Source organism: Acanthopagrus latus, chromosome 3 (genome assembly GCF_904848185.1).
Source record: "Acanthopagrus latus isolate v.2019 chromosome 3, fAcaLat1.1, whole genome shotgun sequence".
Classification (NCBI taxonomy): Eukaryota; Metazoa; Chordata; class Actinopteri; order Spariformes; family Sparidae; genus Acanthopagrus; species Acanthopagrus latus.
Genome location: NC_051041.1, coordinates 1122501 through 1137081, shown reverse-complemented (window position 1 = coordinate 1137081; position 14581 = coordinate 1122501). Strand labels below are relative to the sequence as shown.

Here is a 14581-nt window from a genome sequence, read left to right as displayed (position 1 = left end):
GTGTTCGGTAATGATCTTCATTTGTAATTTAGAATTTCTCTGCTGTGTGTTTGTCTTTTGTGTTTTGTGGTCTGATTGTGTGTTTTGTTTTGTTCATGCTGGTTTAATAAAAGCGCCATACTTAAACTGACCATGTGTTTGTGCCATTCCAATATATCCTGTTCTGTTTTATTTCAAATAAAGAAAAAGTAAAAGTATGTAAGTACAACCTGAGAATGTAAAAACAAAACTAACCAATGCAATTAAATCTCTCCTGTGACTCTTTTAAAGATTATAGTTTCAGGTTTCCAGTATTGATGGAAGGCGTGTGGCTCGGCTGTTATCTGGTTGGCCATCATCGATCATAAATGAAAGACATATTCATCCATTTCATTTATGTCTTTGTGAAGCTTCTAATGTCCTCCGTCTGCTTTGTCCTCATATAAAAGCTGATGTATTTTCAGGGACAACACCGCAAAACAAACAGCAAAGGACGCAGAGCAGGTGGAATCAGAACACAACACAACTTCTGTCACAGCGGACACAATCAGAGCAGAGAAAAATCTGTGAGTATTCATTCATTCAGTATGAAAATATACGTTCATTTTTATTTATTTTATAGTGTTTTTACTCCATATTGAGTTTGTTTTTCTTCAAAGACATACTTATCTACAGTCATACCTGTACTATTATTTCTTTTACATATATTTGTGAATATGTTTCGTTGTCTAAAATCTATAGTAGATGATGTAAATAAGATATATTGATGTACAATGATGAGACAAGATGAGATAAGATGGGAAAACGTGAGCATTCATGTATCTCCTGAGTGTTTAACAGCAGCACAAGAAAACGGTGAGTGTGTTAAAACACTCTGATGGTTAAATGATGTAGATTAATGGCTGATGATGAAAGTGTGCGCTTGATGAACCCGTCTGTGTCTCAAAAAGCACAACACACTGACACACATATTCTCTTTTCTGTAAAAACAGTCATTGTGTTTTCAGACTGTGAACTGTAACGATGCTGAAGATCTGGTTCATCCTCCTGTTGTTTGGTAGTGAGTTGAATAATTAATAAAAACAAAGGAAAAACATTCAATTGATACAAACGGAGAAAAAAAGAAAGAATGTGACACTGATACAACGTTTACCTAACCACAGGTGCTCCAGCAACAAGATCAGCTGCCCAAACTACAACCACAGCTGCTCCGACGACTACAACCACAGCTGCCCCAACAACTACAACCACAGCTGCCCCAACAACTACAACCACAGCTGCTCCGACGACTACAACCACAGCTGCCCCGACGACTACAACCACAGCTGCTCCGACGACTACAACCACAGCTGCCCCAACAACTACAACCACAGCTGCCCCAACAACTACAACCACAGCTGCCCCAACAACTACAACCACAGCTGCCCCAACGACTACAACCACAGCTGCTCCGACGACTACAACCACAGCTGCCCCGACGACTACAACCACAGCTGCTCCGACGACTACAACCACAGCTGCCCCAACAACTACAACCACAGCTGCCCCAACAACTACAACCACAGCTGCCCCAACGACTACAACCACAGCTGCTCCGACGACTACAACCACAGCTGCCCCGACGACTACAACCACAGCTGCTCCGACGACTACAACCACAGCTGCCCCAACAACTACAACCACAGCTGCCCCGACGACTACAACCACAGCTGCTCCGATGACTACAACCACAGCTGCTCCGACGACTACAACCACAGCTGCCCCAACGACTACAACCACAGCTGCCCCGACGACTACAACCACAGCTGCTCCAACGACTACAACCACAGCTGCTCTAACGACTACAACCACAGCTGCTCCGACGACTACAACCACAGCTGCCCCAACAACTACAACCACAGCTGCTCCGACGACTACAACCACAGCTGCCCCAACGACTACAACCACAGCTGCTCCGACGACTACAACCACAGCTGCCCCGACGACTACAACCACAGCTGCCCCGACGACTACAACCACAGCTGCCCCGACGACTACAACCACAGCTGCCCCGACGACTACAACCACAGCTGCCCCGACGACTACAACCACAGCTGCTCCGACGACTACAACCACAGCTGCTGCCATGACTACAACCACAGCTGCTCCCACGACTACAACCACAGCTGCTCCCACGACTACAACCACAACTGCCCCAGCAGCTACAACCACAGCTGCCCCCATGACTACAAGCGGAGTAGCAGCACCACAAGCAGCAACAACATCACAACCAATAAACGCTGCTACCTCCACTGTCATCAACAAAACAAGTTTCCTGTTAATCGTTGCTGTTGTTTATCAAGTTCTCCAGAATTAAGAACTGGACCGGAACAAAGGGACTTAATTCCATAAACCTACCGGCACTGTGCTGTATGTTCACTGCAGGGTTTCACTTCATCTACTTATTTTTCTTTATCATATTCAGACTACCACTGTGTTTGTTAGGCTGAGTAAAGTTTGCATGGTTTACCTTAAACATAGAGATGTAACACACAGAACAGAGCAGTTATTAAAACTGATGTACTCCAATATTTATACTCAAATATTAACCTGCAAAAGTCTGTAACTCTTTGATTTAAACTGCGAAATAAAACTACTTTAGCACCTGTAATCATGAACGTATTTGTTCGAAAAATCTTTATCTCTTTGGACCTTTTCTTAAATCACAAATGCATTTGATGTAAAACAATAAAAGCAAATGCACATGAACACAGCATGATTAAACTGATTTTATCTGCACATCAACATATAGCGAGTGGGTTTTTTATGGGTTTAAGATGCAAACTTGATGATTTATTTTCATTGGGGAGGTTTTTTTTTTTATTTAAAGTGTATAAGAAGGATACCGGCTGCATCACCTTCATGAGACACATGCTTTGACAGCTGTTTCAATTTAGAAGGGAAAGGTTTGAAGGAATTTATCAGTTTGCTTAGGTGAAAGGACAGCTGTTGGTGGCTCAGCAGGTGGTACAGCTGGGGCTCAGGTAATGGGAGGTAGAGGCTGAGCTGGAGGCACAGGTGGATCCCAGAGGCATTTGTCTTAAGGCTGAGGTGGACAAGGCTGGGCGGCAGTGCGGCTGCTGTGAGCTTTGAGGTTGCACAGGCTCTGGGAATGATGAGGAGATTTCAGGAATGAGATATGAAGCTCAAACAAAGTAGCACTAGAGCAAAAAAACACAGGAGAACAGCATGGGTAGTTTAACCGTCGATGCCACAGTGATGAGTGGGAACCGTCTAGCAGTGAATGGAGAGAAGACCAGAGTGTTTAAGCTGAAGCTAATGAGTAGCTGCAGGTGTGTGAGAGGCAGGAGCTTCAGAAACCAGGCAAGTCAGCCACAACCAGCTTCTGCAACACATCTCAGAGCACACAGACACACAACACAGACGCACAACACAAAACACAAAAGTTCACAATCAACAAACATGTTGGGAAGAAACTTTCAAGTTAAAGAAATACAGAAAGAAAGAAAGTTTTAGTTGTGTCTCCGCTGCACACTTAACATCTGGCCTCATCTGTACCTGCAAACAAGCCCAGTATTTATTTGTAACACTCACTTTTGGCCACAAGAGTGTGACATGCACTCACATCTTTATTCTTCATTCAATCTTAACATACGCACAAGCTGCAACTATATTGTGTGTTAGCAAGATATGCTATATTACTGTCACGTCTCTCTCTTGGCAAAGGTTAACAATGTGCTGTCAGTGTGAGTCTTTGTCATCAGAATGTCAGATGCAGTAGAATAACACGTATTTTTCACATTCTGATTTATGAGCATTTTCCTGTTAAAACAAAACTTTTTTGTCACGTTGCAGCAATCTGAGTGTTTTCTGATACCTCACAACAAACAAGAAAACTTCAAGTTCGTTTCATCACGCAAACTCAAGTACAGTTCTTGTATATGTTCATTGAGGCTGCTTCATGCAATTAGAACACTAATACAAATAGTAATGTATGAGGCTACTTCTTGGGCCTCATTGCAGATTCTATAAGTAAACTTCTGTTCTGTGTATACTTGTTTACTTGTTTTGTAAGGAATCTTTGAGTGTCAAGTCAGCGAGACAGGCCGAAAAAGTGAAATAATAAAATGCATGTATTACCTTTATTCATCATGATGAGATTGAATATCACTTTTAACCCCAAACATGGATGCCTACTGTGAGCGGGTGTTTGACGGAGAGTCTGCAAACTGATCAGATCTTACCCGAGTTTCCGACTTGGAGTTCTGTCTCGGATGACTGTTCGACTGCACTTTTCTGTGTCTTGAGTTCCAAGTGCAATGGCATCAGTATTTGTAGAATTGAGCCCGCAATCCAAAAAGTCTGTGAGCCTATTAGAGCGGTGAAGGTTGGACACTGCAGCCAGAAATGATGCTGCATTCCAGACAACTTGAACATTTCTGACCTCCTACAAGAAAAGTACAGTGAAAAAATGAAAAAAAAAAAAAAGTAAAATAGTGAAACACCACTACAAGACTAAATTCCTACAGCTCTCACACAACAGTGACAGTAAATGTCATGTCATGTCATTGTCCGAACCGCTTATCCCTTTCCATGGGGTCACGGGGTGTTGCAGCTTTGTCTCAGGGGGAGGGCAGGGTACTCCCTGGACAAGTCACCTGCTCATCGCAGGGCCCTCACTGATGAGCAATGTGGGGTTCAGTATCTTGCTCAAGGACACTTCGACATGCAGCTCAACCCTGCCCAGAGCCAGGATTTGAACTAGCGACTTTTCGATCACTAGTCGACCTGCTCTACCCGCTGAGCTACAGCCGCCCCACAGACAGTAAATATTCATGAAGCATAAAAAACACCTCTTAAAATGTTTCTGACCTCCTACAATAGAAATATAATAAAACGCCACTAAAAGACTAAATCCCCTCAGCCCTCAAATAACAGTGACAGTGAATGTAAGTTTATCAAATATTATGATATGATATGATATGAAATACGATGGAACGCTCCATCAAATCTGTGAACTCTGCAGAAGCTTGGAGGTCTTCGTTGACTGGATGAACTTAGGAAGCAGCTTCACTCCTCTGTGCCATCGACGGAGTGAAGGGGCTGTACTGTATTGTATTGTATTGAAAACATTACATGTGTTGATTGAAACTGATTTGTTTGACAGTGTGAATCTCATTCAACCATTCTAGGCAGACATTTCTGGACTTGTGTGAGTCAATGGTTCACATGACCTGGAAGCTATTGTGCGTTCATACAGTATAAAATATTCATAAAGCATAAAAAACAACTCTTAAAATGTTTCTGACCTCCTACAATAAAAGTACAATGAAACACTACTAAAAGACTAAATTCCTTCAGCTCTCATACAGCAATGACAGTGAATGTAAGTTTATTAAATATTATGATATGATATGATATGATATGATTTCATATGATATGAAATGTGATAGAACCCTCCGTTAAATCTGTGAAGTCTACAGAAGCTTGGACGCCTTTGTTGACTGGATGAACTTAGGAAGCAGCTTCACTCCTCCGTGCCATCGACGGAGTGAAGGGGCTGTACTGTAACTGAAAAGCATTACATGTGTTAATTAAATCAGTTTTGTTTGACGATGTGTGTCTCACTCATCCTGTATAGGAAGACATTTCTGGACTGGGATGAGTCAATGCGTCACATGACCTGGAAGCTATTGTGTGTTCATAAAGTATAAAATATACATAAAGCATAAAAAACAACTCTTACAACTAATATGTTAAAAAAAAGTTTTGAGCTGATACTTGAATGAGTTGATGGTTCAGGCAGACCTATTCAACTGGTGGCCCGTCCGTGGCCAAAGTTGGCTCCATAACAACCTCACGCCACTGATTCTTTTGTTAGTAAGCTCATTAGCCCAGTTATCCATTTTATCAGCACAAATACTCAAAACACAAATGTGCCACAAGAACAAGAGTGAAATAATATCAGTCACATTTAGATTTTTGATCTTGAACACATCGATACAAACAAAATGAAACGCACTGGATTACCATGCAGTGAGGCTCCTGTCTGTTGTGACACTCAGGTACTTGTTTTATCACTTGGTTCTCATATGAAGGAAATCTGACATCATGGCACGCACACAATATATGAACATGTAATCATGTGTCGTCACATTGTTATAACCGTCATGTGTGTTTTGTTCCACAGAGTTCACACAAAGGTGGAACAAACACATGTCTATGGTTTATGTTACGCCCCAGTGCTCATGACAGTCAGGTGTAGGAGCTCTAATTTGCCAGCAGAAATGATCAGACGTGTTCAATACTACTTTACAAGAGGAAACAAGAGGAAGACGCCCGCTGCTCAGTGGCTGATGATCCAGCCTGCCATCCAACCTGATGGCAGGTGTATCCTGCTAAACTAGCAAAACCACCTCCAACAGAGAACAAAACACACATGACGGTTATAACAATGTGACGAGACATGATTATATGTTCTGTGTGTTTGCCGTGATGCCAGCTTTCCTTCTCATAAAAACAAAGTAGTAAAACAAGTTTCTGAGTGTTTGACAGCATGTGGTACAACAGACAGGAGGAACTTCAGAAACTGTTTTGAATGTTAAACAGTTTGTTTCATGTACATGTGCATGTATTTCTTTTTACCTGCTCTACTTCCCTCCTGAAATGTACAGATAATCTTCAAGGATTAACGGTTCTGAAACCCGTGTGTTGTTACAGCTGAGTCCGTCTGAGGAGCGGTTCATGTTTGACCGAACCCTTAACAAGACAAACACGACTCTGACTGATGGATGGATGTTCTTAATGCAGTCTAATCTATTCAGTCTCCATCAGTGTCATAGCTGATACCAACAGGATGATGAGTCAGCATTTCCGACTGAGTCAGCTGACAGTTTTGAATCTCCCCGATGTACAGGTCTGTCAGGTGATGGAGAGCGTCGAGGTCTAGTTCCTGAACTTTAGTCAGAACTTCATTCAATGTTTCACACACCATTCTGGGAACAATGAGAAGACAGAAAAAGACATACAGCGACAAACGTGGATGTCAGAGCCGAACAATGACATATGATGTGTTGTGTTGTTACAGGATTGGTTATGGTTTTGGTTGTAGGTTTGGTTGTAGGTTTGGTTATGGTTTTAGTTCTCCATCTACTGGACCTAAAAACATTTCAGTTTTAAACATTAAAATCAACATGATGATATAAAGTGTCATATAGTCCACAGAACAGTTCTGGAGCTTCACAGTAAAACAGAGTTGCAGCGTTCTCCTAAACAACTGAAGCAGCTGGAGACTTGATTTAAAACAAAAAAAACAACCACAATAATTTAATAAAACCTCAAAACTCCATTAAACTTTGCAAAATCAGCTGTTAGCACGTCCTGTTAGCAGGAACTCTCACTGGATCACTGTGATACTGAAGAAAACTTAAAACATGATGTTTCTAAGGCAAGTTCTGCTCATGTGAGGAGAGACAGTTTTAACGATTTGTAAGTGGATGCATGGAGTCCTGCTGTCCTCCTCCTGATGATATAAAGTCAGCTGAATTGTAAAAACATTTGTGGATCTTCACAGAAAAGTTGCAGCATTCTGCTAAACCGCTGAAGAAGCTGGACACTTGATTTAAAATGTAAATACAATGACAGCTGGTATTATCTGAGTCTCTGGGAGCCCTGAGATGCCACACAGATTTGAAAAGATGTCATGTTTCTACTGACGTGAGGTTTCTTACAGTCACTGACCCGACACCTGTCAGACACTGACAACCAGTTTTCCGCTGGAGTGAACAAACTGAATGTGTTTTCTTGAAGAGACGTTGAGACCATCATCCGCTTTTTACTTCCAAGTTCTTTCTTTCAAATATTTACTTGTGCGTGTATATAATGCGACGTCCTCCATTCCTCAGTGAGGAAGTAGATCAGAAATACCGTCACTGTGACGACATGATGTGCAACAGTGAAGAAGGAAACGTCAAAGTGATAAAACCCCTAGTTACAGTCACTCATGTCAATGTCAGATGTCATGCCAGAAAAATGTCCGTGGAGTATTGAAAACATCACAAGTCATTATTTAGTTTGGAATGCTGGAACAAAGACGCACAGACGTAATTAAAGTAGGACACACCCTAAAACTGTGACGAGACGTGCTGTTACCTGCAGCACATATTTCTGTTTCTTTTGTCCTCGCCCTGATCCTATCACCTGAGCTCTGTGTATAAAAAGAGGAGCTGGAGTCAGAGATCAGCATCACATCACAGCTCCACTGCTGAGGAGGACGACGCCACAGAAACATCCACCTGTGAGTACTGCGGCTGTTTCAGAGTGAAGATATGATTTTGCCTTTTTATATCTGATTTACTCACAGTTAACAGAAGTTTTGTCTGTCCTTATCTCTTTAAAATCCAAATAAGCATTTTCAGATTTTCATCCAGCTGATGAACACAATTTATTTTATTTTTCAGAGAGCCGAGAAAAGAAACTCCAGCTGCATCACCATGATCGCCAAGACTTGTTTCATCCTCCTGGTGTTTGTTGGTAAGACACGCTCCTTCTGAACAGAGCTGCTGAGTGAGTTTCATACGTGGGACTCAATGTGAGACTGACCCAGTGTTTCCTCTTTCAAACAGCCTCCTGCAACGCACAGGCAACTACAACCACAGTTCCTCCAACGACTACCACCACAGTTCCTCCAACGACTACAACCACAGTTCCTCCCACGACTACAACCACAGTTCCTCCAACGACTACAACCACAGTTCCTCCAACGACTACAACCACAGTTCCTCCCACGACTACAACCACAGTTCCTCCAACGACTACAACCACAGTTCCTCCCACGACTACAACCACAGTTCCTCCAACGACTACAACCACAGTTCCTCCCACGACTACAACCACAGTTCCTCCCACGACTACAACCACAGTTCCTCCAACGACTACAGCCACAGTTGCGATGACAACATCTACAGCTGCCGGAACAACATCTACAGCTGCCGGAACAACATCTACAGCTGCCGGAACAACATCTACAGCTGCCGGAGCAACATCTACAGCTGCCGGAGCAACAGCCACAGCTGCCGGAGCAACATCTACAGCTGCCGGAGCAACAGCCACAGCTGCCGGAGCAACATCTACAGTTGCCGGAACAACATCCGCAGCCTCCTCCATCTTCCTCAACAAAATCAGTCTCATTTCCGTCTTTGTGGCAGTGATGACACACGCACTGCGCTCATATTGCTGAAGGCATCATGTGCAGTCCCTATTATGCCAATGAAGTGATATGAAAGACTGATTAAAATGACTCTTTTAATAAGCTGATGTGCTAATTTATTTTGCTGATGCCCTCCTGGAGGTGATCCAAACATCTGTGATTGGAGGACGTGACGACGACACTTTGTGTAGAGTTTGTCCAAGATGGTTTTAAATTAAGGTTTTGCAAAGTTATGAAGTTGTCACTATCGTCATCATTGCTTGTTTTTCTGTATTTTTCTGCCTTCATGTTTGCTGTTACTAACTATACAAAATAAAGAAATAAACATTCACGAAAGAAAATGTTCCATTCTCTCAGCTCAGTAGTTTACACAGGAAGTAAATGACACATGCGTACGTTACTGATGCACACACACTTAAACAAACTGGTTTTCCTCGGACGCGTGCAGTAGCAGCAGATGTAGCTTTCTGTTCCCACTCATATTTTTCCTTTGGAGCGATCTAAATAACGTACCAACTGCATTTAGGGAGTGTCCAACAGTCGAGTTAAACTGCGTATAATCCAGGCGCAGATGTTGGTAGATTGTTCTCTCTGCTGTAGCATGTTTAAGATTTCATATCTCATTTTCACGTTTGAAATAAATCATTGCTGAACAGTGGTCACAGTGGGGGGAGAATAAAACCTACTATTATCAGAGACAAGTTAGTAATCTAGTGAAATGACTTGGAGTCTTGAGCTAACGTTAGCCAGCATATGTTACCAGATCCCAGGTACCAGACCACAGACGTTGGTTGCGGCGTGTGATTGGATGTAACTTTCTCGCTCTGCATGCAAGTAAACACGTTCGTTTCTACGCAAAAAACAAAAAAAGAGAAATAGATTCATTTACAACATGTGGCATATTTACAAGGCACAGGTCATTAAAAATGTGCCACAATCAGCCTTTCACATAGTTTGTAGTTTCCCAACAGTGACACTTAACATGGATCAGTCTCATGATGGAGTCTGGTGGATTTCTCTCCCTCTTCGTCTCCTTGCTGTTGATGGAGGCTGATTCTTCGTTTCGTCTCGCCGCCTCTCTTGATCAACAGGTTTCTGAGGCGTTCATAGTCTCGGTGGGTGAGGCAGGTATCGTACTGACGGATAGCTTTTGGCAGTGTCCCTGTACAGGATGGGAGCAGCCGCAAATATGTGGTGATGAAATGACATTGATCAGAACTGAATGAGGATGTTCAGATTAAAAAAACATGAAAATAACAACACTGTGGTTCATGTGTTGACGTTAGAGGTGAGCGCAACTTCCGTTTTTCTCAGTCGCTGTTTTGATTAAATTAAGGAGAATGATGGAGTGAAGAAGCCTCTTCTGTAGTTGATTTGCGTCCATTTGGAGATGGACATGGAGCCTGGAAGTTTTATTCACTGGATGCTAATTTTTATCGATGCACAAAGAGCAAATAGAGAGGCCTCTGGAATCGATCGCAGCTCTTATCAGGTTATCAACTTAATAGAACTTGGTGCAGCTCGCAGGGCGAGTAGTTCAGGGAACCTGGGAAAAGTGGATTGTTTCATCTCCTGTTGCTTAATTTAAACCCAAAGCGTGATGTCACAGGTGAACCGGACAGTTCACAGGTGTCACATACAAGAGTACGCTGTGGTTTTTAGACTTGTTGTGTGTTTTAAGAGGGATCAAATTCATTTTTTTACAGCGTCATTAAACCTTTTTTTCGTGTATATGAGCTAAACGAGGATTTCTTCACATTCCTCCATGACCTCAGCCTGCAGATCATTAAACGGATGAGGAGGAGGTGGAGGAGGTGAATTAGCATTTAAATGCTCATCTCTGAAAGTAAACTTTAGCAGAAAACCAAACCATAACTCCAAAAGTTAAACTCTTTTTTAATGAAACGATGTCATCAGTGTGCAGGAAGAAACAGAAACACAGATCTGCCTGGTTTCTCTTCATCTTGTCTTTCCTCTCTGAAAGGACGACATCATCACTGTGTGTGTGTCGCTGTCAAACTTTCCAACAGCTGAGAAATCTGACGAGCGATGGCAGGAACATTTTCAGCTGCTGTTCGCTGATCTGAAGCTCCTCAAGCAGCGACGTGTTGACATAGATGTTGAGGACTTCACATCACACACATTCTTCACATGCTTGGACTGAGATAACAAGCAAAACTGCCAGCAAGTCATTGGATCAATGCCGACACATTACGGGGAAAAACTAGAAGGAAGTCGGTAACGCAATAAATCACAGGCAGACATTTTTATTTGAAAGGGTGCTGATAGAATATGAGCGTCAACGACAACATGCGGCTCAATGAGACGCGTTCTTGTGTCCACACAGTTAATGTTGACGTGAACGACACCTGATGGAACAAAAAGAGCGAGTTAGAGCAAAAAATGTCGAAATGTCGATGAAGCCAGAACATTAAATTAATAATTCATATGTTAAAGGGTGAATTTAAACAGTAACACTCCGGAGATGGAGAGGCTCCAACCCCTCCGGCACCACAGTCACCAGCAGTTATATAAAGCTGAGCACTGTCGGTCAAGACAACTTCATCCAGGATCAACTAATCAATCTTCATGTCAAAGGTCCAGACGAGCCGGGCGAGAACACACCCTGATGTTTCAGCCTGATTCAGAGAAACAACAGGTTTCTTCTTTTTATGCTCAAACAATCCAAGAATTAAAGGACTGATTCAGCAGACATTGACTGATTGATAATAACATCAACTTCTTCTGACGGACACCGTGTGAGGTGCAGCCCTCAGACTGCAGAGGAGCAGGATGTGACGATGACCAGCGTCCTCAGAGACCCGAAACATTCAGCCTCGCCTCAAATCATCTGCAGTTTGATCCTCTGATCTGAGATCTGCCACAAAACACAACCTGATGAGTCAGGAGGAGTCACATGACCCGGGTCAGCTGCAGTTTGATGCTGGGAGCACCAGAGGGCAGCGTTACCCAGAATCCCCTGCAGACGCTTCACATCCTGCATCCACCGTCAACATCAGAGCGTCAGAGCTTTTGTCAGACACTCGTGTGTTTGTGAAAGAGGCTTCAGATGATTTTCAGAGCCGCTGAGAGTCTCTTCAAACCAGAAAGAGTCGTGAGAAGCTCCTTCATTCATTCATTCAGTCACTGGATGAGTGAGTTTTGATCCAATGAGATGTGAGGATGGGAAGAGGAGCCGTGATTGGCTGGGAGGAGCTGCTAGATAATGAACATGCAGATGGATCTGATGATTTTTGAGTGTGTGGTTGATGACAGCTGCAAATATGAAGTGAATGAAATCCTCAACTGGAGAAATTCATGTGGTTTTAAATCTCTGACTGTGTGTTTGGTCTTTAAGTTTCAGATGACGTGTTGTCAGCGTGTTGCTACTGATATACTGACTCTGCATCCGTCTTCCTGTCTCACTTAATTCAAAATGAATACTTTAAATAGTTTCCAAGAATATAAACCCAGCCATCCTCTCCTCCTCCTGATGGTATAAAGTCAGGTGAAGTGTCGCAGTCCACAGAACATTTGAAACAGAAAAAAGGGAATTTAAAATGGATTTAAAACACAAAAAAACACCAAAGTAATATATAAAATTTCAACACTTCGTTAAAACTTAGCAGAATTAGCTGTTAGCACTTCCTGTTAGCAGTGAACCTGTGGATGTTCAGACAAGTGTCACTGGGTCACTGTGATACTGAAGACAACTTAAAAACATGATGTTTCTAAGGCAAGTTCTGAACATGAGGAGTGTCTGAGCTGTACGGAGACATCTGATGTTTCTCAGGTTTAAATCAAGTCTCCAGCTGCTTCAGTTGTTTAGCTGATGACTGGATTTACATTTTTGGATGAACTGTTCCTGTGTGCAATACAAATCTGTACATTTAGAAACAATACACTCAGAAAAACTACAATTCCAACCTTAAAAACTGAAGTCAAAGTGGTTTATTCTCTCTAATTGTTCAGATTAGAACAGAGAATTGAGGTTTCACTGATTCCTCTGCAGATCCTCGGCCTGTTCACTGAATGTCATATTTACATATATTTTCATATTGGCTGGGCTCTTTGTGTGCAGTATCTGGTTGGCAACATGTGTTTGCATCACAGCGTCACACCTCGAACTCTTTAGTGAGCTGGAGACAGAGCGAGCAGCAGACTTGGCTGCTCCTCCAGAAGCTTTTAGAGGATTAACAAACAAAAAGGAAAATCTCTTCACTGTTGGTACATTAAGAGGCAGCTCAGTGTCAGACTGCAGCGCTGCACCGCCTCCTCCATCAGCTGCTGCAGCAAACAGCTGAGACCTGAACCTGCAGCCTGATGAAGGTGTCCCCCTCCTCCTCCTCCTCCTCCTCCTCCTCGTGGCCTCACAGCGTGGACGTCTTCACCTCCAGTCTGACCTCACTGGAAACAGTTCCGTTGGTTTAATTCCTTGAAAGCTGGTTTCCACTTTTAACTCTTCCCCTTTGAACTCTTTGATAAAAACCATCTTTATCTTCACCGACGCCATTTTTCTTCCCCTTATCTGTGTCGCTCCTCTCTGCTTCCTACGAGGTCTTCATCTCGCCGCCTCCTCCTTCATCTGCTCTGCCCCTCGGTTGCGGCGCCAACAGCTTCGGGCCTGTTTCCTTTTGAGCTCTTCGGTCTTTGCTTCTGTCGCCGTCGAGTTAAGAGAAAAGGCAGAAATCATCAAACCGGCCACTTTGATGTTTGCCGCTGCCAGAGCGAGGAGATAGGAGCGCCGTGGTTTGAAGGAAGATGTGGGCAGAGCCGGGGGGGGCGGCAGGAAACACTGGAGATAATAATTTATTCAAATCAAAGAGGACGTTCGTACAGTAACACACACGTTTCTCCTTCCAAGGTTATTTCTAACGCGTGGTGCTGCCGGCAGGAACAACACACCAACACGTCCGACAGAACACACTGTGGACCGATGACGACTCAGATCGGATCTCTCGCTCTCATTAGCTGCTCGGAGGCTTCAGCAGGCTGCCGCTCAGCCGCTCGACTGGACGGGAAATTACACAGCGAGTTTACAGCCGACTGGAAAACACAGACGTGATGCTACGAGCAGAAACACTGAGAGCAGAACCTCCGTGGTCAGTGCAGGTGGATAATGAAAATATCAATAAGAAAATGATCAACAAATTTACTCACGTAACATGAAATTAAGCCTCACATGAGGTCGAGGAAAACAGCCTGAAGAAGGCAGAACATCCAAAGTAGACGTCAGAACCAGCTCGGGAATGTTCGACACACGAAGGTTTGACACGAACCAGCCGAGCGCGACGAGGGAAACGGACTCGGTCCACATGAACACGTGATTCTGGACACTGAGACAAGAACATCCTGTTAGCAACTCGACTGCTCTCGTTGGTTTATCACTGTCAC

General features: G+C 43.3%; 1 protein-coding gene and 1 long non-coding RNA gene across 2 annotated transcripts; both read left to right on the top strand.

The window, feature by feature from the left end:
• Window positions 1-456: 456 nt before the first annotated feature.
• LOC119017062 lies at window positions 457-1231 on the top strand. The gene is made up of 3 exons (XR_005074324.1): window positions 457-545; window positions 972-1039; window positions 1143-1231. It is a non-coding gene; the product is annotated as an uncharacterized LOC119017062 (long non-coding RNA).
• A 6629-nt stretch (window positions 1232-7860) lies between these two features.
• Window positions 7861-9516, top strand: LOC119016999 (probable serine/threonine-protein kinase fhkB). Its single transcript, XM_037093398.1, has 3 exons — window positions 7861-7933; window positions 8439-8511; window positions 8604-9516. Exons 1-3 carry the CDS (start codon window positions 7861-7863, stop codon window positions 9253-9255), a joined length of 798 nt encoding a protein of 265 aa, XP_036949293.1. The 3' UTR covers window positions 9256-9516.
• Window positions 9517-14581: the final 5065 nt, after the last annotated feature.

Bases quoted from the DNA above. Each gene is read 5' to 3' on its own strand.
- LOC119016999 (XM_037093398.1), top strand. From the start codon at position 7,861: ATGCGACGTCCTCCATTCCTCAGTGAGGAAGTAGATCAGAAATACCGT. The intron at 7,934-8,438 runs GTGAAGAAGGAA...TTTATTTTTCAG, and splicing joins TGACGACATGATGTGCAACA to AGAGCCGAGAAAAGAAACTC. The intron at 8,512-8,603 runs GTAAGACACGCT...TCTTTCAAACAG, and splicing joins CATCCTCCTGGTGTTTGTTG to CCTCCTGCAACGCACAGGCA.